We start from the raw sequence: 23,102 nt of genomic DNA, 5'->3' as shown, positions 1-23,102 counted from the left end.
AATTCCATTTCTTTAAAATAAACATTCCTCCTGATTGCATTTCCTCTTTATTAAAAACCTGTGTCCCGGATCAGTTGTGAATCCAAAAATACGCGGTGCACGAAACCACGCAAGGACGTGCAAGATCTTGCCAAGATCTTAGAAACGTTCACGTTGTTGACGCTGAGCTATCAAACATGCTTAGGAAAATGCAAAGGCACAAAAACTGAGTTAGGGAAATCACTTTTGTGTCAGTTGTCTGTTATTCATTGTAATAGTCTTAGTTTTAGTTATGGTTACTAGTGCAGTCATAGTCACGTGATGTGGAGAATAAAGGGGAAATAACAAAAGCAACACAACAACACACATGAAAAACAGCCGCGAAAACGGCTTTCTTCCTGTAGATCAACAAAATATTGTAAAACTAAACTGACTTGAGCAGTAAATGAAGTTTTACTGTGTCTTGTGTTTAAATTAACCTTGAGCAGTAAATATCTTGTTACTGTGTTTTGTATTGAAAGTTATTCTTGAGCAGTACATTTTTTTACTGTGTCATGTATCTACTAAATATTGGAGCTGCAATGCAATTGTTACGAACCCCAGCTTCCGCTATTTCAACTCGTGAGTACATAACGCAAAACATACTTAATTATAAGTTTAAATAATTTTGCATAAACAGGCTTTAGACATATGTCTTTGTTTTTGGTTTGTTTTTCAGTTGGAATGATCTGGTATACATATAGAGATCTCGTATTGTGAGATATGTAGCAACCCAGTCTGATTCGATATTGAAAGGATTAGCTAAGATTAGCAAATAGATTGCGAACTGAATTGTAACGCAACGGAAAGAACATGGCGGATGTACAGTTACAAAAGCTAACGGCAAAAACAGAATAACCGGACAGATTTTGAACTGCTGAGAAAGCTGGACGACGTCAAAACTTTCGTCGTCTCAACCGATTGGGAGAGCAGCCGTTATATTTGGTCCAACGGCCCGGACAGTGTAAAACAAACTGCTGGTCAATTAATAGAGAGAATTACAAAGCTAATTTCTCAACAAAGTCATTAGTAGAGAATCAAGCTGTTGCCTTAACTAAGTGAAAAAGTGACTCGCTCAAGGAGTCGCAGCAACTTGGATATGAACTTTGAGACCTGCTCAGAGCAGCTACGACAAAAAAAACCGCAAGAGAGTTACGATATTATATAGAACAGGGACCGGCCTAGCGAACTAAAAACAGTTTATCAACAGATACAAGAGACTGATAATCAATTCCAAAAACTGCCCGACAAACAGAGTGGTTTCAATTCGCATCGCACAGAACAACAGGAATTCTTTGATAGTTTGAATAAAGATTGGTTACCATATATTCATGGACAGAAAAGTTTGTCAAATCAGCAAAATTCTTCGGTTCTACAGAACAAGGAAGGAGAACCACCTGCAGATAATTTACAACCATTACAAAAAAATCATTGTCTCTCACCGGGAATTGGTAATGAAAACGACGACAACGGCTCAAAAACTTCGAGCCAGAAGTCAAAGAAAGCAGAGAAAGTTGCTGCGTTGGAGAAGGATTTTTCCTCCAATCTGTTATTGAAGAGAATAGAATTCGAGATGAAAAGAAAGGAACTTGAGCTAGAACTGCAGGTTTTTGAAGAAAACGGTGTATTAATTCTGGAATACCAAAAAGAAGCCCTCGACATAAATGACTTCGACTCAGAGGATGATGCTGCTCCGAGTTTAAGCAGTCGATCCCCATTCAAATGGAAGGAGATCAGAAACAGAGATATAATCTCATGACTTGACTGATCAGATAATCCTGAAAAAGCTTACAACCATATCTGTGAGCGTTCTTAAAATGAACCAAAAAACACATATCTACGAGTAACTTTTGATGAAGATTGGTGACCCAATCCAAGATCATCAAGAAAAGAGCGTTACAGTTTAACCCAGGGTCAAGAAAATTTTGTGCACGACACACCTAGTGGCAGCAGTCAACTATACAAACCTAAATTGAGTTCTTTTGACGGTAATCCACTTGAATGGCCAGATTGGTTAAGAATGTTTGTTGTTACCGTGCACCGACGTAATATCCGTGACTCAGAGCAAATGAGCAACCTGATTACGCGTTTAAGTGGCAAAGCCAAGTTACCGATATCGGGTATGTGTTATTCGGGGTCCTTCTACACTCAAGCTTGGTCGCTGCCGGAACGCAGGTTTGGCCCTCCGCATCTGATCGTTGACGCCCAGCTTGAGACATTGCGTAAATAACAGCCTATAAAGGCTCACGATTCACATGCCTTAATTAATAACTTAATAACGATGAGCAATTTTGTTAACGTCCTTTATCAATACAACTACGACCGCAATTTGCAATCAAGTGCAACACATTATCTCGCGATAGAGAAGTTGCCTTCAAATCTTAATGAGAAAAAGAGGTTGTATGTAGATGATTGCCAGGAAGATAGACCTGATTTGATTCTTTTTAAAAAGTGGTTGGGATGAATGGCATTCGCACATGAAGGGTTTTCAGTTTTTAAAGAAGAACGCAATGAATACAGACGAAATAAAAAAGGAGATAAATTGTTCTCCAAGACATCAAATATTAGTTCGAGTTGCAATGTAAAAGAAAAGAAGCCAGCACAATGGGATCAATATCCGCTAGCAGATGGCACCCATCGTATTTGGAAAAGCCCGTTATTCACAAACATAAATATGAACAACCGATAAATAGCAGTGAGGAAACAACGCTTATGTTATGGATATCCGCGAAAAAGACGTGCAATCAAAGGTTGCAAAGTCAACGCATGCTGTATAAATGTATGTAAAAAGCACAAACTATTGGTACACTCGTAAGACCAAATGAACGAAGGCAATCACGCAGTCAATGTGAGCGCTGTCAATAGATAAAAGTAACGAAAGTCTATCCTGGTGGGACATAGAAACCTGCGGTACCAAATAAAAAATTGTAAATCAATAAAAAAAACAACAATCCCGGAAAATCTTAGAGAGCACAAAAAAATTACAGGTGAGCGATTCAAAGTAGGCATGCTCTGGAGCGGAACATAACCTAATCGTCCGAACAACTACCACTCAGCCCTAGGTCAACTCTATTCACTGGAACGGAGATTCATATGAGACCCGAATATGAAAGACTTGTATCAACAGTCAATTGATACAGATGTTCAAAAATGTTTTGTGAAGATCATGAACACATCGGAAGCCAAAGGCACTTTTGGAACGGAACGATATTTATCTTACCATCCAGTACTAAACCCCAACAAACCGGGTAAAGTTCATTGTATTTGCAACTCTGCAGCCAGATACAAATATGTATGCCTAAATGACAAGCTATTAGCCTGACCCGATCTATTATATGGATTGGTTGGCACAATATTCAGATTTTGAGTATCGAGAGGGACCAAGAGCCCTAACTGCAGATATTGAGTCTATGTTTTTGCCAGTGCAGGTTCCTGAATAAGATAAAAGCTGCTCCCGATTCCTGTGACGACCAACAATGAGCGAACTTGTGCGGATTTACGAATATCAACGTCATATTTTTGGTGCAAAGAGTTTACCCACATGTGCAAATTACGCTCAAAAGCAAGTAGCAATTGTCAATGTGGACAATTTTCCAATTGCAGCAAAGGCAATCCAAAACATCTTCTACATGGACAACTTAATCAAGTCAGTCGACACTCCTGATGAAGTAATCGATGTTTTCAAGCAATTGCGACCTCTTCTGTCGAAGCATGGATTCGAACTGAAAAAATGGATCACCAACTGAAATAAATCCCTGAGGTCTTGAGACAAATCAGCTACACAAAGCAAGTATAAATAAAACCTAGTAAGGTGGCTTCTTCCGTGCTTGGACTTCAGTGGACCGTTACTGAAGATAGTTTACAGGTTTGAAGTGGTACTAGCAAAGAAATTGAAAATTCAATCACCAGAGGGAGATATTGTCTCTAGTTTCATCAATGATTGATCCTCTTGGGCTGTTTGCACCATTCAACGTTCACATGAGGCGACATCTGAAGAGAATTTGGACTGGAAATGGGCAACATTGGTACAACTCAGTGAAACTTAACGAAGAAGAGGAGTTTCTGAAACAGAAAGATCAGCTTCCAGAAGTAGCAGAAACCAGCATTGACAGAGGATATTTCAGCTCAAACAGAGACAACTATGAACTTCATGTTTTTGCCGACGCATTCAAAGACACAGTGTGCCCGTTTGCATACTTACCTTCAAACCCCAAAAAATACTCAGTAGACTAAGCATTTGTAGTCCAAAAGTGCAGAGTTTTACCAATGCCACACCTTTCAATACAACGTTTGGAATTACGGCGGCAGTCATGGCAGTTAGAATGAAAGGATAGATAGTTAAAGAACACGATTCAAAGATTCAAAGTTGTAATTTTTGGACAGATTCTACAACTGTTCTGCAATGGAGACACAGCTCTCACCATAAACAACAAGTGTTTTTTAGCGAGATTTTAAATACACCTGATGTTTCACAATGGAATCATGCGGGTGGTATTAACAATCCAACCGAAATCGGGACAAGAGCCATCAATGTTGATCAATTCAAGAGAAGTGAGCGACTCACTGGGCGGGCCTGGTTGAAGCAACCAGATAACGAATGACTGAACAGGTGAACTTAGAATTCGCTTCCGACGAACAAAATGGACAAACGGCCTTCAAATTTTCCACCAAAGAAGAAGAAACTATTGTTCAATGGGAACCATTAAGCAATTTCAAGCTACTGGTTAACTCAATGACATACGTGGAACGGGTTGTTAACAAACACAAGCAGGCAACAAAAATATTGTGTCGAAGAAAAAGAAAATGCACAAGCACGGTTTTCTAGACTATTACATCAAGAACAGTTTGCTGAAGAGATCAAGTCTCTCCAAGCTGAGAACGAAAAACCAAAAAACAAAAAGTTCTTCAATTTGCACCATTCGCTGAACTGCAAGGACTCATTCGTGCCCAAGGTAGAATTGGTAAAAATCAATTGAACTTCGAAACAAAGCATCCAATACTATTACATTGGAAACATCATGTCATTGAATTATTCTTGCAAAATGAACACAAGAAGAGCCATCTCGAGGCACTGAACATGTCACAACCATAGTTCAGCATAAGTTCTGGATCATAGGCATTCGAAATGCATTGAGATCGATCAAAACAATTCCATTGCATGTCGGAAAGAAAGACCCCAAAGGTACTGTTAATGGCAGATCTACCTGAAGAACGATTAGTCGCATCAACGTTGTTGTTCTCGAATGTGGGCCTGGACCATTTTGGATCATTCACAGTGAAGATTGGTCAAAGAAACGAAAAAAGTTTGTGTTTCCTATTAACAAGCCTTACTGTGCGCGTGGTGAATATAGAGAAAGTACCAAAACTGGACACTTATAGTTGTCTGAACGCAATGATGCGATTCATTGATCGAAGGAGCAAAGCAGTAAAAATGATTAGCGATAAGGGGACAAACTTCATTGGAGCTGAAGGAGAATTGGCGGATTACATAGCAGCATGCCACAAGAAGCGAATTGAAGAACATCTGAGTCAACAAGGAATCAGAGGAAAGTCCAAATCAAATGCCGCACCACACTTCGGAGGATTGTGGGAAAGAATGGTCAGAAGTTGTAAGAAGACAATGTACCCAGTGCTGGGATATTGGTCAATTTCTGAAGATGTTATCCCAAACACAATGTGTTTTGTTGAGCAAGCAATTAATGCAAGACCATTGAAACCAGTCGGTTCTGACTTAAACGATTTGGAAGCTGTTACCCCAAACCATTTTCTGTTTGTTAACAGAATTGTTTGACTTCCATTTTTACCAGGCACAGAAGAATTCGTTGATAATCGGAAACTCAATCGACAAAAACAAGATTACGCAGACCTCATCTGGGTCAGATTTCGTTAAGAGTACTTGCCAGCGTTGAACAGTCAAAAGAAATGGCAGTCCACAACGGACAGAAGTCTTCAACAAGGTGATATTGTGTGGGTAGTGGAAAATAGTGACAAACGGGAGTTTCACAAACTTGATCGAGTTTCAGAAACCATCCAGTGTTTCGACGGAATAATTCGATTGGCAACTGTTCAAATGAAAGACGGAGTCTACAGGAGGTTTGTTGTGAAGATCGCTTCAGTACTATCAATTGACGTGGATGTTTTTACAAAGAAAAACAGGGCCGGCGATGTTGACGCTCAGCTTTCACAACATGCTTTGGAAAATGCATAGGCATAAAAACTGAGATAGGGAAATCACCTTTGTATAAGTTGTCTGTTAGTCATCGTAATAGTCCGAGTTTTAGATATAGTTACTAGTGTAGTCATAGTCAAGTGATGTGAAGAATAAAGGGAAAATAACAAAAGCAACACAACAATACACATGAAAAACAGCCGCGAAAACGGCCTTCTTCCTGTAGATCAACAAAGTATTGTACAACTAAACTGACTTGAGCAGTAAATGAAGCTTTACTGTGTCTTGTGTTTAAATTAACCTTGAGCAGTAAATATCTTGTTACTGTGTTTTGTATTGAAAGTTATTCTTGAGCGGTATATTTTTTGTTACTGTGTCATATATCTACAAATTATTGGAGCTGCAGTTCAATTGTTACGAACCCCAGCTTCCTATATTTCAACACTCGTGAGTACATAAGGCAAAACCAACATAATTTTAAATTTAAATATTTTGTGTAAACAGGTCTTAGACATATATCTTTGTCTTCGATTTGTTTTTCTACCGGAAGGAACTGGTAAACAAATAGAAATCCCGCATAGTGTGATCTATATCAACCCAGTCTGACTCGGTTTTGAAAAAGTTAACTAAGATTAGCAAATAGTTACAAACTGAATTGAATTGTAATGCAACGGTAAGAACATGGCGTATATACGGTTACGAAAGCGAACTGCAAAAACAGAATATCTGAACCGATTTTGAACCGCTGAAACGAACTGGGCGGTGAAATGCTTTCCTCGTCGCAACCGACTGGGAGAGCAGCCGTTACAAGCGTGGAATTTGAACAGCCTCTGAAGTGCTTGGGTGGAAAACTAGGATTCAGCAAGTCTTAGCGTGGTTTTCTAACCTTTTCTTGGGAGCACAGGAAACAAATGGAGAACGCATAAATAAGGATAAAAATTGAGAGACATCAGTGTCGTTTCATGGAATACACACAAAAAATCTGAAAAAAAGTTTTCACAATGAAGCTTCTCGAGATTACCCCAAAACAGAGTTAAAACACAGAGAATTTTTTTATAATATTGCGGAACTTGAACCTTATGAAATTGTCTCAAAGTGATCTAATTTGAGAAAAGTTGTGAGAAATAAGAACAACATAGGGTTAGGAAAGTTATGTTTCCTTTTGCACTTTTGAGACGACCCATACAGTCTAACCACTTATACAAACATGTGTGCTGACTTCGTGCGGTTGCTATTATTACACCAATACGTCAAAAAGGCAACTTTTGTCAAACAAATCATTTTGAGGTAACAACAATGTACTTCGCAAAATAAACCCTAATTGAGAGTAAAACTACATTCTCTTCTAAATTTCGAGAATTTAAACCAAATAAATTCTTTTTGGGATTTTTTTTACACTCAGGGCTAAAAATCACTGCGCGAAATTGCTTAGCCAAATTTGAAGTGATATAATTTGGGCAAAACTGATGAAAAGACCTCTCATAAGAATAACATGGGCCAGGAAAGTCCTGTTGACTATTGAATAAAAAAGCAACGACGAAATTGTGCGGTTGCTATTTTGACTTCGATACATCAAGTGAGCAACTAATGACAAGCAGGGCAATCAAGGTGTACATAAAGTAGTTACCATGATTTCCCCATAAACAGAGTATAACAACATTCTGTTATCAAATTAGGGCACTTAAACCAAATCAAAATGTTGGTAGTGTTTGTTTTTGTTTACATCGAGTGGTCTAAAGTCATTGTCTAATCTTGATTAAACAAATGATCTAGTTTGAGAAATTTAGAGGGGAAAGCCTTTCAACACGAAGAACATGAGTGTTAGAATTCATTTGTAATTTTTTACGGTTCAATCAACGCATTCCTATTGACAAATTAAACAAGGAAGTATGCTGAAAAGCTATATCAGGAAAACATTCACTGTAAAACACAAGAAAACTGGTTAAAGTACAAGCAGCAGCGAAACAAAGCCAAGGCAGTTATATGAGAGTCCAAAAGAAAGTATTTTGATGTATATCTCTCCTGCAAAGAAGAACAAGGGAGTAAAAACTTTTACAAAACAATGAAAATTCTGAAACCCTCAGCTGCAAGTCTCAATGAGAATGACCTTAGCCCAAATTGTGAAGTGCTCAATACTTTCTTCAGCACGATAGGATATGACTTAAACAATAAGTTTGACTCTAGTCCAAATTACTCCCTTTTTGACAAAGTACCAGCAACTATGTTGCTTCTCGGCAGTAATGAAAAAGAAATAGAGTGTGGTGTATTATAGATAAATTATCAAACAAAATCTCTGAAGATCAATATGGAATCAGCAACAAATTCCTTAAAGCCGTAAATTTCACCATAGCACTCCTTTTGACTGACTTAATAAACCGATCAATTGCAGACGGCTTTTACCCAAACTGTTTGAAAACAGCCAAAGTTGTTCCTATACAAAAGTCCGGAGACAAGAGCGTTTGTTCTAATTACAGACCTATTTCCCCACTACCTACTGTAGGCAAAATAGTAGACTATTTGGACAAAAATAGCGTCTTTACAGAAAAACAGTTTGGTTTTCGTAATAAAAGAAGTACAGTGGACGCTATAGCAATTGTGATAGATAGCTTGAGTTCATACAAAATCACTAGTACAAAAACCTGTTGCACGTTTTTGGATCTAAAAAAAGCCTTTCATACCGTAGATCACAACCTGTTGTTAAAAAAGTGTGAACTTTATGGTCTCAGAGGTCATGTTCGGTAATTAATTACTTCCTACCTTACTGACCGAAAGCAGTTTGTGCTACATAACAGCCTAAGTTCTAGAGTTCTAGCATAAACTGTGGGGTTCCACAAGGCTCAGTTTTAGGACCCCTTTTGTTCCTTTTGTATATAAATAACATGCAGAAAGTCTGCCATATTCTTGAGGTCACTCTTTTTGCTGACGACGCCTGTTTGCATTGTAGTTACGATAACAAAAACATTGATTGTGTACAACAAGAACTAACCAAAATTGAGAAGTGGCTTGGTGAAATTAAACAAACGTTCAATCAACAAGAAACGTACTTGTTGACCCCAAGCTCAATTGTTAAGTCAAACTTGCAGTGATCTAGTTTGAGCAAATTTCTCAGCAGATGCAATTTTTTTGAGCGCAAGTGGTCTGATCAGAAATGATTTTGAGAGCAATTCGAGAGCAAAAGATTGTGACTTCAAGGGCTCTTCGAGCACAAAAACATTTTGAAACAGGTCCTTGCTGTCTTTACTGGTCGGAGATCTGAGATCGTTTCCGTCTCCCTGTTACTTTTTAGGGTACAATCAAGACGAGCAAAATTTGAGAACAAGTTGATATCAAATGGAATCAAAATGGTCAAAGTGAGAAACACGTTTGAGTCACGTGATCGAAGTGAAAAGATCTTCACATTATGCACTGTAGAAAATTACAAGCTAATTGAACAAATATCCAAATTTAACTGGAAAATGCCAATAGTTAGAACCGATTCAAAACAGCACGGGAAGGAGTCGTCGTTTAGTAAATGCTTACAACCCAAGAAATTTCCAGAAAAACGTGAGCGATATGATCCGCATAAGTACTTTAAAGCCCCCTTCAACAAATCCAGAATGGCCTTGTTTCCTTTGGAGAAAATGGGAGTCGATAATTTTATTACAGATAATGAAAGGTCGCGAATTGCTCATTATATTGTATCACACACCGAACAACCGAAGTTAAGTTTGAGCGAAGACCCGCGAAAAGGTCAACGCAATTATAAATCTGCACAAAATATAGAAATGTCAAGACTTGGGATTGCTAATTTAATTGAGACTAAATTATACACGGACGCTTATCCCGTACACTCTGGGCCTTACTTATGGTCCAGAAACAACGAAAAGCTTCTAGGAAAATGGGAAAATAACATCAAACTTCTGACCGACAGACAGAAGTTATTTTATTCGTGGTCATGTCGAAAGGCATTCTTCAAACAGCAACCTCTGGAACAAGTTAGAAGATATTTTGGAGAAAAAACAGGACTTTATTTTGCATGGTTGGGTTTTTACGCCCGCTGGATGCTATACCCGGCATTGTTTGGGCTGATTGTGTTCGTTTTGGGTTGGATTTTGCTCTTTTTCGACCCAGTGGTAAACATTGCATGTTCTGAAGAGCCACAACCTGACCTTGTATTGTGTCCAACTTGTGACTTTTGTGGGTTTTCTTTAATCAACAGTGCGTGTCAACAAGGTACGCTGAATTTTGGACCAATTGTTTTATTTTCTGTCATTTTTAAGTTCATTCGACATTTTTTTCTAGATTATGGTGTTGATCATTCCAATTTTTGTGCTAAACGAAATCGATCGAAGTTGTTCAGAAAGGAAATACGTTGACTTAATTGCGAAAACCGAGTTCCTTAAAGTTATTTTCTATCAAAGCGCTTTACGTTAAGATTTTGCCATGTAGTCTGTTTTTTTTTCAGTTTTGAACTGAAGATCACTCCGGTTAATTAACCATAAAGGAACCATATAAGAACCATATAAGAACCATATATGGTACCATTATAGCATAAAATGTTATTATGCGTGGAAAGGTTTAAATGTCGTGTGGTTTGTTCGAAGGTGCTCCTAGAACAAAAAAAATAAACTTGAAATCTTGGATGCCATATAAGAATAATTTATGGAATTCTTGGCAACCATAGCAAGACCATATGAAAAAACTTTGTATAGCCTGTATGGATTCATATATGAGTAGTATATCGTATGCAGACCTGGGGGGGGGGGGGGGGTAAAAGGAGGTACCTATGTATAAAGATTACCTATAGCCTATTTTCATCAATTTTCCAAAGACGTACCTAAAAAAGTGAGAACAATAGACCTGTCAGGTCTATTGTTCTCACGTACCTAAAAAAGGTCTATTGTTCTCACGTACCTAAAGATGACAGGTCTATTGTTCTCACGTACCTAAAAAAGTGAGAACAATAGACCTGTCATTTTATCGTAATTACCCAGGGGTAATTATCTTAATTACCCCAGGGAAATGCATCCGCTCTAATGCACTTCAGCTAATCTTATCTACTTAATAAAATATAATAATTATAATAAAAATCTGCGGAACTTTTACTTATAAGCATTTTCTCATTTTATTCATTCGCGGATAGATATCACAACTATAACTTTCTTTCATTCATTTACAAAAGGAGAAAACTATTTTATCATTTTTTCATTGTAATTCACTAGAATTTACACGATTTTGTGCTGATAAACGTAAATTTTGACAGTTTTACCATTTTTTGCCAAAAAACACCCAATTATTGGTAAAAAATACCCAATTCTTCCCAAAAAATAACCAATTCTGACCAAAAAATACCCAATTTTTATCAAAAAATACACAAATCATACCAGAAATACCCAATTCTGGCCAAAAAATTCCCACTTGGCAAGAAATACCCAATTCTTCCCAAAAAATACCCAATTCTGACCAAAAAATACCCAATTCTGACCAAAAAATAACCAATTCTGTCCAAAAAATACCCAACTCTTGGCAAAAATACCCAATTCCTGGCAAAAAATACACAATTCCTTCCAAAAAATACCCAGTTCTTCTCAAAAAATAGCAAATTCTTATCAAAAAACACTCATTTTTTACCAAAAAATACCCAATTCGTGGCAAATAATAGCCAATTCTTATCAAAAACTACCCGAATCTTACCAAAAATACCGAATTTGTGGCCAAAAATTAACACGTATGAGTTGAAAATTCCCAGTTTTATCAGCATATTTAAGAAAATTACCCAAAGTTCAAAGAAATTTACCCAAATTTTTCCTTAACTGTTCGAATTTCTTCCCATTATTCCCACAATTTCGCAATTTTAGGACCTTACAAGTTTCAAAATCTTTATTGTAAAAACAAAATCTCTCACGTGATCGCATTAATTTTGTCTGGAGGTAAATGACCTCTGATTTGTGAATTCTCCGAATAACAAATTTACTGTGTCATCTGTTAATGTGCCTAAAATTCTCACGTGATTAGACAATTAGTCACTATATTATTGTCACAATTACTCGCAAAAGTACAATTACATCATAGAAATCCACAATTACATCAAAGTGTTGTCATGATTAGGTCATAATAACGTCACAATTACGTCATTCTGTCATCACAATTACGTCATTTTGTCGTCATAATTACGTCATATTCAACACAGAACTTTTCATTTTCGTTTATTTTCATTTTCCTGATTTATAGAATTGAGTGCAGTTGAGTAAACTAATCTCTACAACTTCTGACAAAAATATTATTTCATCGCAACTTCCATCTTAACAATTTTTACTCCTCCTTTTCTCACTTCTAATCTTACAATTTATTTTATTTTCAGAGATGCCTCGAAAGTCGGACCAAAAAGAGCTTTGTAAGTCTTGCGATAATTTTATTTTGAAATCCAATATGAGTAGATATCAGAAACGTCACGCAAAAGTTTGCTCACATTGCACCCAGTCATTTCCGGACGACGAGAAACTGCGGAAACACATTGCTTCTGTACATGCACCGTCTCTGGTTATCAAGAAAAAGTTTTCTTGTAGCAGCTGTCCCTTATCCTTCTCTACATATTATCAACTTCTCCATCACAAACGAAACAGTCACCAACGTTCAATTCCTAGCACCTACGAGGACGTTGACTTAGCTATCTGTGGAAACTCTGCCGCTCTTCATAGTGAACTTCAAACAGTTCAACACTTTTTACAAGACTCAGTGCTTGAATTGTTTAGAAAGAAAGTGCATAACTTCAAGTTAGTCGAACTCAGCCACGAAACAGTGATCAACAAATTGAATTCCGTTTATAACGATTTACCCAGTTCAGCGAAAATTAGCATTTCCTTTGGTTTTGTTCTTCAAAGTGTGCATAACTCAGACGAATCTCAATACTTTTACGCCGCAGATAATATCCCCATTTTTTAAAATCCTTTGGTTCTCTCGGATGACTCAGATCTCAGTTATATCAAATCGAAGTTGAGAAGTGAAGATTTTCTACCCAATCTAATAAACCAACGTCCAGACACGAAATGGAAGTTTTATTGTGTTACAAATGTCACTTTCTTAGTATTTCTCCTCAGTGGTGTTCCTCTAGGCTGTATGACTCAAAATATTCCATCTATTTTGCTCAGGAACGGTTACGTTAAGTGTTTTGTTTCGGATTGTGAAAAAAGCCCTATCAAGACAACCTGTGTATGTTCCGTGCTTTGGCTTACGATTTGTACGGTAGTGATGAGCTACAACAAAATACGTTGAAATTGATGCAGTCATTCCTCTCAGCGACAAGGAGAGATGGCGAAACGTTTCCAGGAATACATGAAGACGATATTCCTGTACTTGAAGAGATAACTGACAGAAATATTCAAATTTATTCAATATTCTTTGAGGAACAATCTGAAATGTTTGCTGAACTAACTCGTCGATCCTGCTTAAAGTGAGCACAGACAACTTCGTTGATGAGATATGAAAATCATATCTGTTGGACAGCGGACATCAACAAGTTCTTCAAAAGATTCCGCTGCTACATATGTGATCACTTTTTCGATAGATCAAACAATTTGATGGTCCATCTAAGGAATTGTTCCAAAAACACACAACATAGGTATCCCTCAGGAGCTTATCAATTAGCAGAAACTATTTTTGATCGACTGCAAGACGTTAATATTATGGTTCCGCAAGAACTCAGGCTTTTTTCTCATCTTATTGTATTTGATTTTGAGTCAATAACCGTCCCCGACAGTACACTCAGAAACACAGATTTGACTTTGTGGATTGGGAAACATGTTCCCCTTAGCGTTTCGATAGCCACCAACCTACTTAAAGACCCAATATTCATTTGCAACGAAGATCCATATCATCTAATCTGTGATTTTGTATCCAGCTTGACTAATATAGCAGAAAAAAAGCACACCTATAATGAAGGAAAAACTCAATGCTTTTGTGCTGGAAGTGGAAGAAAAGTATTGGGCAGTTCGACAATTGGTTCCAGTGAAAGACAAGCAGGTACCCACTGGAGTGGAAGACTTATTTGACAACGAAGCTGAACCCGACGAAGAGGAGGATGAAGAACTTGAAATTAGGAGACTGAGGTGCGAGCTCAAGATGTTATCAAAATTGAGACAAGACTTTGAGAACTATTACAGCACCACTCCTGTTTTCGGGTTTAATAGCTCTCGGTATGATTTGAACCTGATAAAAGAATCTCTTCTGCATCATCTGTTAATAGAGAAAAACGTTGTTCCCAAAGTTATTCGTACGGGGAACAAATATATTGGAATGATTTTTCTTGGATTGCAATTTCTGGACTTTCTTAACTTCCTGGGAGGAGCTTCAACTCTGGATAATTTTCTGAAATTGTATGGAGCCAGTGAAGAGAAGGGTTTTTCCCTTATGAGTGGTTTGACAGTGCTGAAAAGTTGAATGAGACACAACTGCCACCAATTGAAAGTTTCTGGAGTAAGTTGAAAAACCATAACGTCTTGTCAGTCGATTACGATAGCCTCATGGATTGCAAACAAGGGGGAAATGAAGAAAAGGAAGCTTTAAAGAAGCTGAAATTAAAAACAGTTCCTAAAATTGCAGAAGAAAACTACCGGGAACTTCAAAACATTTGGGAAAAGGAGAACATGAGCACATTTCGTGATTTTCTCAAGTGGTATAACAACAAAGACGCCGTGCCCACTCTTGATGCGATGACAAAGATGATTCAATTTTACCACTTTTAAACAAATTGACATGTTGAAACTGGGCTATACGCTTCCCAACTTGGCAAACAGGTTTCTCCATTCATCAACAGATGCTGCATTTTTCCCATTCTGCGAGCAAGACAAGGATTATGATAACTATATCAGAAATTGGCTGACGGGAGGACCCTCGATTATCTGCACCCGATATGCAAAAGTCGGCGAAACGAAGATTAGAGAGTCCGAAAATGTGTGCAAGTCTATTGTGGGTATTGATGGGAGTCAACTCTACCCATTCTTAATGACCAAGGAAATGCCAACGGCACTATACACAAAATGGGAGTTCAATGACGATACTGCAAAGTTTCACCCAAAAAGGAATTGGAGGAGTTTGTTTGAGAAGCAAGTAATCGATTACTTGCAGAGCACTCGTACAGAATGTTTAATACAGTCACAGTTCAGTCACAAAAAACAGAAAAAAATTGGAACTTATCTCGTCGATGGCTTCTGCTCTCATTGCAAAACAGTGTTTGAGGCAATGGGATGCTACTTTCACTTTTGTCCCTGTCACGAAGAAAAGCTATTGTTATTTGAAGATATAGAGAACGGACTAAAGACACGGGAACGAGATAGTGATCGAAGAGAATATCTGCAGGGATTAGGATACACGGTTGTTGAAATTTGGGAGTGTCAGTGGAAACAGTGGAGGAGGGAAAACACAGATGGAGTAAAAGAGTTCGTCAACAAGAAATATCCATTTCAACCACCCCTTTCAAAAAATGCTCTTATTGAAAAAATAGAGATTTGTTTGGTGTGGTCGATTGCAGCCTCGAAGTCCCCGAACACTTGTACCCTTACTTTGAAGACTTTCCTCCTATTTTTAAGAATTGTGAAGTTGGACGAGACAACATCGGGCACCATATGAAAGAATTTGCTGAGCGACACAAGTTATTATCAAAACCAAGAAAAATGCTCATCTCTAGTTTCAAGGTCGACAGAGGACCAATTATTACTCCGCTGTTGCTGTTTTACCTTGAAAAAGGGTTAGTCCTAACAGATGTCTTCTGATTTTTACAGTAAACTCCACGAGAATGCTTGCAGTCCTTTGTGCAAAACGTTGTTGATGCTTGCCGCCAAGGAGACCGAAAAAAAGACTCTACAGTCGTTGCTGAAACTATGAAATTGATAGGTAACAGCTCATACGGGTATCAGATAATGGATCTTAGCCGGCATACGACCACAAAATAGGGCCGCAAGTTGATAAGTTTATCAACAACAGATTTTTCAAGACCCTAAATGATCTACTAGAAGAAATTTATGAAGTAGATATGAGCAAAACACGTATCGAGCACAAGGAACCAATAATTGTTGGCTTTTTTATTCTGCTGTACGCTAAACTGACAATATTACAACTCAAGTACAATTTCTTTTCGATTTTCTGCGACAAAAATAAGTACGAACTCATTGAAATGGATACCGACAGTCTGTACATGGCGCTTAGTGAGCAAAAACTTGACAAAATCATTCGACCAGAAATGCAATCATTGTGGTACTGGATGAGACAAAGCGACTGCAGTGATAATTTTGCAGCAAACTCAAGCAGCAACTTTTTCCCACGTGAATGTTGCAACAAGCATGCGAATTTTGACAAGAGAACTCCAGGCTTGTTCAAAGAAAAATTTAGATGCTCAGAAATGATTGCTTTGTGCTCAAAAACTTATTGCTGCTACGATGAGCAATCAGATACTGTAAAATTATCCAGTAAGGGGCTCAACAAAAACAACATCGAGGAACCCTTAGCCAAATACAGAAAAGTATTGTTTGATGAGGAGCGAGTATATTCAACGAACAGGGGATTTCGCGTAGTCGACAATAAGAAAGTATGCACATATGAACTCAAAAAAGTGGGACTGTCATACTTTTATCCCAAGCGTAAAGTCTGTGAAGACGGAATTCACACTACTCCTTTAGATATATAGGTCATTTTCTTCAGAATTTGTAAATTTTTAGCCTTCTTTCATTTTATATCTTTTTTAATTCACTGTTTACCTCACAAAATGTCTTTTGAAAAAAAATCTTTGTAAAAAATAACTAAATTAGATACAAATACACATACAAATGATTAAGTACAAATATTACAAATTTTTTTTTAAAAAAGTTTTGAAAACCATTTGCATCATTTTACGGATTAATGTTTAAACAATTAAAGATTTTGGTTGTCAAAACTTACAAAACATCAGCAAAGAACTTCAAAATATGAAAATCATTTAAATATTTAGACGAAACTTTAGAAAATAAAACATGTGCAAAATAAATAGCAAATAAACCACACAATTCTGAATCTTGGAGTTTTTCCTGTACTAATGAACAAAAGTTTGATTTTGTCCTGATGCCATATTTTTCCAAAACTTATCCCATCGAATCACCGTAGAACAACTTTCCAGTTTCATTGGCGAGCAAAATCCAGTGCGAGCCCGGTTCAGTAGATGGATCTGTATGGATTATACAAAATGTGTTTGTAGGTAAGTATTTTTGGTCGAGTATCTGCAGGGAAGGAACCGAGATATTTGAACTTTAGGTGTGGGAACCTGTTGACAACATGTAAGAGTTGTTGACTATCCATTTTTAGTAACTGATCCCTCCTTATCAATTGCAATTGAACTTATACGTTCACCACTAACAAATAATTCTACAGTATTAGCCAAATTGTTAGCAAAGTAGAGCTCTAAACGAATTCCTGCTCCAACTACATCAGGAAAATGGGTTTCGACATTGGCCTCTTGTGTTGAAGTAAGATCGAAAAATAAATGAAAGTGATATTCAAAATCCTTGTATTGAATGTTTGGACCGTCATCATCAAATTTGAGTGCTTTCATTGTTTCAGCATAAGCTCTCACATGATTTTCTGTTTGCAAGTTAACTATAGTTTGATTCCCACGCACAATTTTAACTTGTCGAAGACCAAATTTACGAAAATGGAACGGATTCGTGCTGTATGTTCCACTGAACTCATTATTCAGATTCATAGCAATATCAATCATTCGAATTGGCTTGTTTGAAAATATATTTTCTTGTATAAACTGATTCTGTCCAGCGGGAATGATAAACGTTTTTGGAAGTTCCTCATTATAGTAAAATATGGCAGGTTCTCGCAGCAGTCTGCTTTTGAAACTTCTCATCCAGTTATCTGAGATTGCTACCTGTCTAGTAAAAAGGCAAGCTTCCAAAATTAAAGCCTCAGAGTTCAGCCCACCAGAATCGATCATATAGAACGCTGGAGATGACCGGATCAATTTCAGTCTGAAGTTGACATTTGGGAGAAGTAAAGTTTCACAAGCAAATAGACCTATTGCCAACGGACCGTAAAATGTAAAATCATCTTTATCCTTTTTAAATACAGTATCTGTAAATGCTCTTTTTGTAAAATTGTTTGGCTCAATCTCGTATCGATATCCTTGGCATTGAGAAAAACGTTCCTTCGTTCCTTTCGTCCCTGAAAATTCAGCAGAGACAAAAGCTTGATAAGCATAAAGAGAATTGGCACTGTGAACTTGTTCATTGTTAAGATATACTTCGCAATTAGAGAAAAGAGAATGAAGAGCATTGTTTACCAATAATGTTTCTTCGGCATTATCTAAACGTGTTCGATCTCCTTTAATAACCCTTCCTCTGATGAATAATCGAGTAGAGCGCAAGTCAGTAAAAATATTACGATCAGTTTCCAATTGAAATTCGGTTGTTGACTCGTTTAAGGAATTTGTTGGAAATATTTGTTGTTCATTGGACAAAAGAATGGGGTCTAGAATTGGAACTTTCCCAAAAAAGTCTAGCATAGAGTGAGACAAGGAATTCTTTTCCATTTTAGCCGACCGTTTTTTATAATGATAATTGAGGAAATGATCAAGATTTTTTCTGGAATAATAAAGTAAGCTGAACTTGACCAATAGAGAAGAAGGGAACAAGGTACCCAGCAGCGTTTCTTAATTCTACATGGATACTGTGGAAGTTGGATTTGATTACTTTATGGAATCTCAAGTGTTCTAAACTGCGATAACTCAGAACCTGAGATGTCTTAAAAATCTCATCGTTATCTCGATGTTTGAATGGGAAGGAGCGTAGAAGAGGACATTTCACATCACCGACTGAATTGGGTTCAACTATATCCAAGTAGAGTAAAATTGTATGTTTTCCAGTAATATCAAAAGGGAGATCTGCCGTTGCCAAGGACTTGGTGTTGTATGATCCTTTCGAATCAGGCATAACAGGTTTGTCAGCTTCAACGCCCAAGTTAGCAGCCAAACTTTTGCTGAAGGATACATTTTGAGATCCTCTGTTGCAAAAAGTTAATCTTGGACTTTTTTTGTCGATGTTGATAGAAAATTGAGGATCTAAGTTTTTGGGATGTCGTGCTTTTTTGGGTATATCTGTAAGACTCTTCGCAAATCCGTCCATAGAGTTAAAAACCGCTGGTGGAATAGCGAATACATGCTTAAATTTCTCATCATAGTGAAATGTCATCAATCCTCCTTCAATGTTATAACATATACCGGGATATGATACTTCGACTAATGCTACTTCCCAAGAACCATCCAGTTCAATTTTGTCTGGAAGAAAATTAGTGAACGAAGCCATTGCATTTTGAGGATAAACTTGAGAGGAAGCGTTGGATACAAGTTCTATATAAAACGAATTCATGATGTTTGACTGTTCTGTGTGACGTTTGTTTGGGAAAATGATTAGTCAAGGTTCTTCAGAAAGTCTTTCCAAATTTTTTGTCGAGTAATACTTTGTCTAGTGTTTTTCCTCTCTTTAATACCTCCACCTACTTGTTTCCGTATTGTTGGTTTTGCAGCTTTCTTTACTGCTTTTTTAATTGAAGTCTGTCCTGATAAAACACCACCAATTTCGGGAATTGCTGACTCGATTACATCTCGTCCAATTTTTTTTTGCTGCAGATAAAACGTATTTCTTGAGAATGGGAAGAGTTGTCCTAGCGACTGTTCTAGCCAAGGCTCCAAAGCCACGCCCTCTCTTTCGAGGAACTCCTTTAAAATAAGGTAGATTGTAACCGTCCATTTTCTAGCGCGACTAATTGAAAAATGATTATGCAACTTTTGACATTTCTTGTTCATAAAAGATTCTATCAATGTTTTCACCTTTCTGATCAACAAAGAACTAGGTCGGGAAGGGGGCTAAAGTGTTTATTTTTCGAACTAGGAAAATTTCATGTGTATAGTGAGGTTTATATCCTTTCGGAGATTTGCCCTCTGCTAATGCCAACCTAACTTTATCTACTACTTGAAACTTGGGCTTTGTATTTTTTCGTAGCTTCATTCGCTTGTACATGACAGCCAAAAAGTCAGCATTCACTACATCTTTGGGCGCCAACCCAATATCCCGATTGATTTTCGAGTTAATGACGTCAACAAACATTTGCAGTTCCTTGATATAGGATAATGTGTCGTTTTCTTCCAGGTAAAGTCAAATTAAACTTTTCAGGGTTCGTATAGCTCTCTCGCCAAAAGCTACTTTCGTTTCACTATAAGTGTGATAATATTTGATTCCCACGTCCTCGCAGAAATTGGCCATATCTCCAAAAAACTCTTTTCCCTGATCTAGCCATAATTTTTTTGGGAAATTGAGCTCGCTCTTCTTTGAACACATTTTGATAAAAACTGCTTTCACGGCCTCTGCTCCTTTTCTCCGTAATGGTTCTACTCGCAGGTATCGAGAAAAACATCTACAGTAACGAGTAAAAAGTTGATACCTCGATTCCATCGTGATAGTTTATCCATTTGCGCAAGATCCAAGCACCAAATCTAATCAATATAGCGAGCATGCGCATTTAGCCGGGGAAATTTTTGTCTGATTCCTTTGTACTTCGTATAAGAGTCTTTTGACTGTAAAAATTCTGTTACTCTCTCACGACCGATTCCACTTGCTTTTGTTAGGTTGTTGATAGAACCGAAAGCTGCTGGTCCCCTCTCGTTATACAAGTTCTGCAATTTGATTCTATTTGAAACTGTAATTGAACTAGTCTGAGCCATATTGTAACCTAAAAATGTTGTTTTTAACCAGATGTGGTCTCAGATTTAGAACTTTAAGAATAAGGAAATAGTTTGGATCAACTGGAGCGTTCTTCAATTTTATTGAATGAAGGAATGTTTTTATGTCAACTCCTGTGTCAACGTTGTCGACAATAATTGTATTGGAAAGTGAAATTTTCAACCGTTTTCTTTCGTATATCTCTTTCGAAGTTTTCAATGTCTCAGGATAGTTCTTATAGTGAAATTCCAGGTCTGTCTTAAGTTCTTTAGGTGGACGATTGGCTTCTTCGGAACGTTCTTCTTTCACTTTTTTGATAACTGGGAAAACTGTTTCTTCTTTTTTATAGATCTCGCTGTAGGGTTCCGATGGTTTTTTTGGTCTCCCACAGTTCTTTTGGAACAAGAACAAACTTTTGACCTCACTCATTGAAGAAAGTTTAAAATTTGTTCATACAAGGTTGGTATATGTAACTTAATATTGTTATTCCAGCTTTTGAGCCCAATATAAGTCTTCTGGAACTTAGGGTTGTTAATTTTGATGTGAGCTTTCAAAGTTGTTTTTGGAAGCGAGTGAACTGATTTCTTCTTAATCCTGTGAGGTTTCCTTTAATCAAGTTTACAATACACTCACAGAGAAATCTGATAAATTCCTTAGGACAATGTAGAAGGAAAGTTGGTTGAAATTTCTTGTTGAGATTCCAAAAGAGCTTCAGAGTATAATAATTCTGTGCGTTTATCATTATTATCACTAATACGAGCACGACTGTTCGGTACGAAGAATTCTGAAGGAAATGAAGTTACATTTGAACAATATCTTAACAAATCAGGTGTAGATGGTCTCAAGTCAATCATAAGATGCCCATATGGTTCTTGTGTAGCGTCTTCATACCATTGTTTTAGTTGTCTTCCCAGACCCAGTTGTCTTCCCAATATATCAATTTGCTGCACATCTCTGGGTGATTTGAACAAAACAATGTGAGTAGTCTGAAGCGCGGCATCACGTCCAGTTTTATTTTTGTGGAAGAGATTATGTTTGATATAAACACAATTTAAATTTCGATGTCTGTCGGCTGTCGCAATTTCGTTGAATTTTTCCGACTTGGAAAAAGTTTCTAATGAGTCATCGAATATAAGTAAAAATTTTGTGCCGTCAGCTGGTAAGTTCTCAATTAATTCAAAGTCAACATCATGAATGAATTCTATGCCTGCAATTGATTGCATCATTGTATCGTAAATTGTCTGAAAGTGCTTATAAAAGTACAAAATTCGATCAAACGAGGGTTGAAGAGTTTTCATTTGTAGCATATCATTAATGAAAACAGTTTTCCCAGATCCGGAAGGACCAACAAGATACATCAGAATGCGTTCCTTTGTTGATATAATCTTGTTCATTTTATGCTCTGGGATTAGGAAGTATGTAACCAACAGCACTTGAAAGAATAGCTGTCCAAACTGTTCGTTCGTCACAAGTTCTGGCAGAAATAAGGTTGATAATTGAAAAAAGAAGAAGTATTAGTACAACTAAGCACTGGAATATTGACAAAAAAGCTGTTCGAGAGCAAGTGCGTCCACAAATTTTCCAAGGCGGTCGCTCCTGATTGTTATTATCGAAAATAAAGTCAGCTGCGTGGTTGTTATGATCTGTCATTAGAGTGCAACTGATTTTTGTTCGTGTTTAGGAAAAAATGATTCACACTTTGATTGAATGGAATCGTGGTGACAATTTCAGAAAACAACAAAATGCTAGACCTGTTATATGTCCCAAGAAACAAAGTTAAATTTTGAATTAAGGAATGGAACCATGTAACCGTACCCAGGACTAATATTTAGATTTGTTTTCAGGTATCCCGTTGCATCATGAAATGTGGCATGTAAACGAAAAAATTTCGACCAATTCAAAAGTTTTTCTAACTTTGAATCGCCAACCCCTATTAGTCCTCCAAAGGGAACTTCTCTGTTAATTTTTTCTAGGTCTGCATTTTTGTCAAAACTTCGACAGACAGCCAATAAATAATTTTTTCTTTTTGTATTTCCAACAAAATGTTGACTGATTTTTTTTTCGAACTCTACAATTTCCTCAATATTCAAATCAAGCAACTGTTCTGAAGGAATTTAATTCAAAAAGTGAATAAATAAAGACATCACATACATTATAAAAGTTTACAATTACTTCTATGCACTTTGCAATTT

The 23,102-nt window shown here is 37.1% G+C and overlaps 1 protein-coding gene across 1 annotated transcript in view; it reads left to right on the top strand.

Annotated features, from left to right (window-relative positions):
* Positions 1-23,102, top strand: part of LOC142341293 (anoctamin-7-like) — a 59,270-nt gene that overhangs the window by 15,454 nt on the left and 20,714 nt on the right. The window contains exon 3 of the mRNA XM_075392214.1: positions 9,474-10,399. Coding sequence (XP_075248329.1) covers positions 9,474-10,399 — 926 coding nt within the window. The remainder of the gene's footprint in view (positions 1-9,473; positions 10,400-23,102) is intronic.

Source organism: Convolutriloba macropyga, chromosome 6 (assembly GCF_964194025.1).
Source record: "Convolutriloba macropyga chromosome 6, txConMacr16.3, whole genome shotgun sequence".
In the NCBI taxonomy this organism is placed as follows: domain Eukaryota; kingdom Metazoa; phylum Xenacoelomorpha; order Acoela; family Convolutidae; genus Convolutriloba; species Convolutriloba macropyga.
This window is presented reverse-complemented; position numbering and strand designations above follow the sequence as displayed.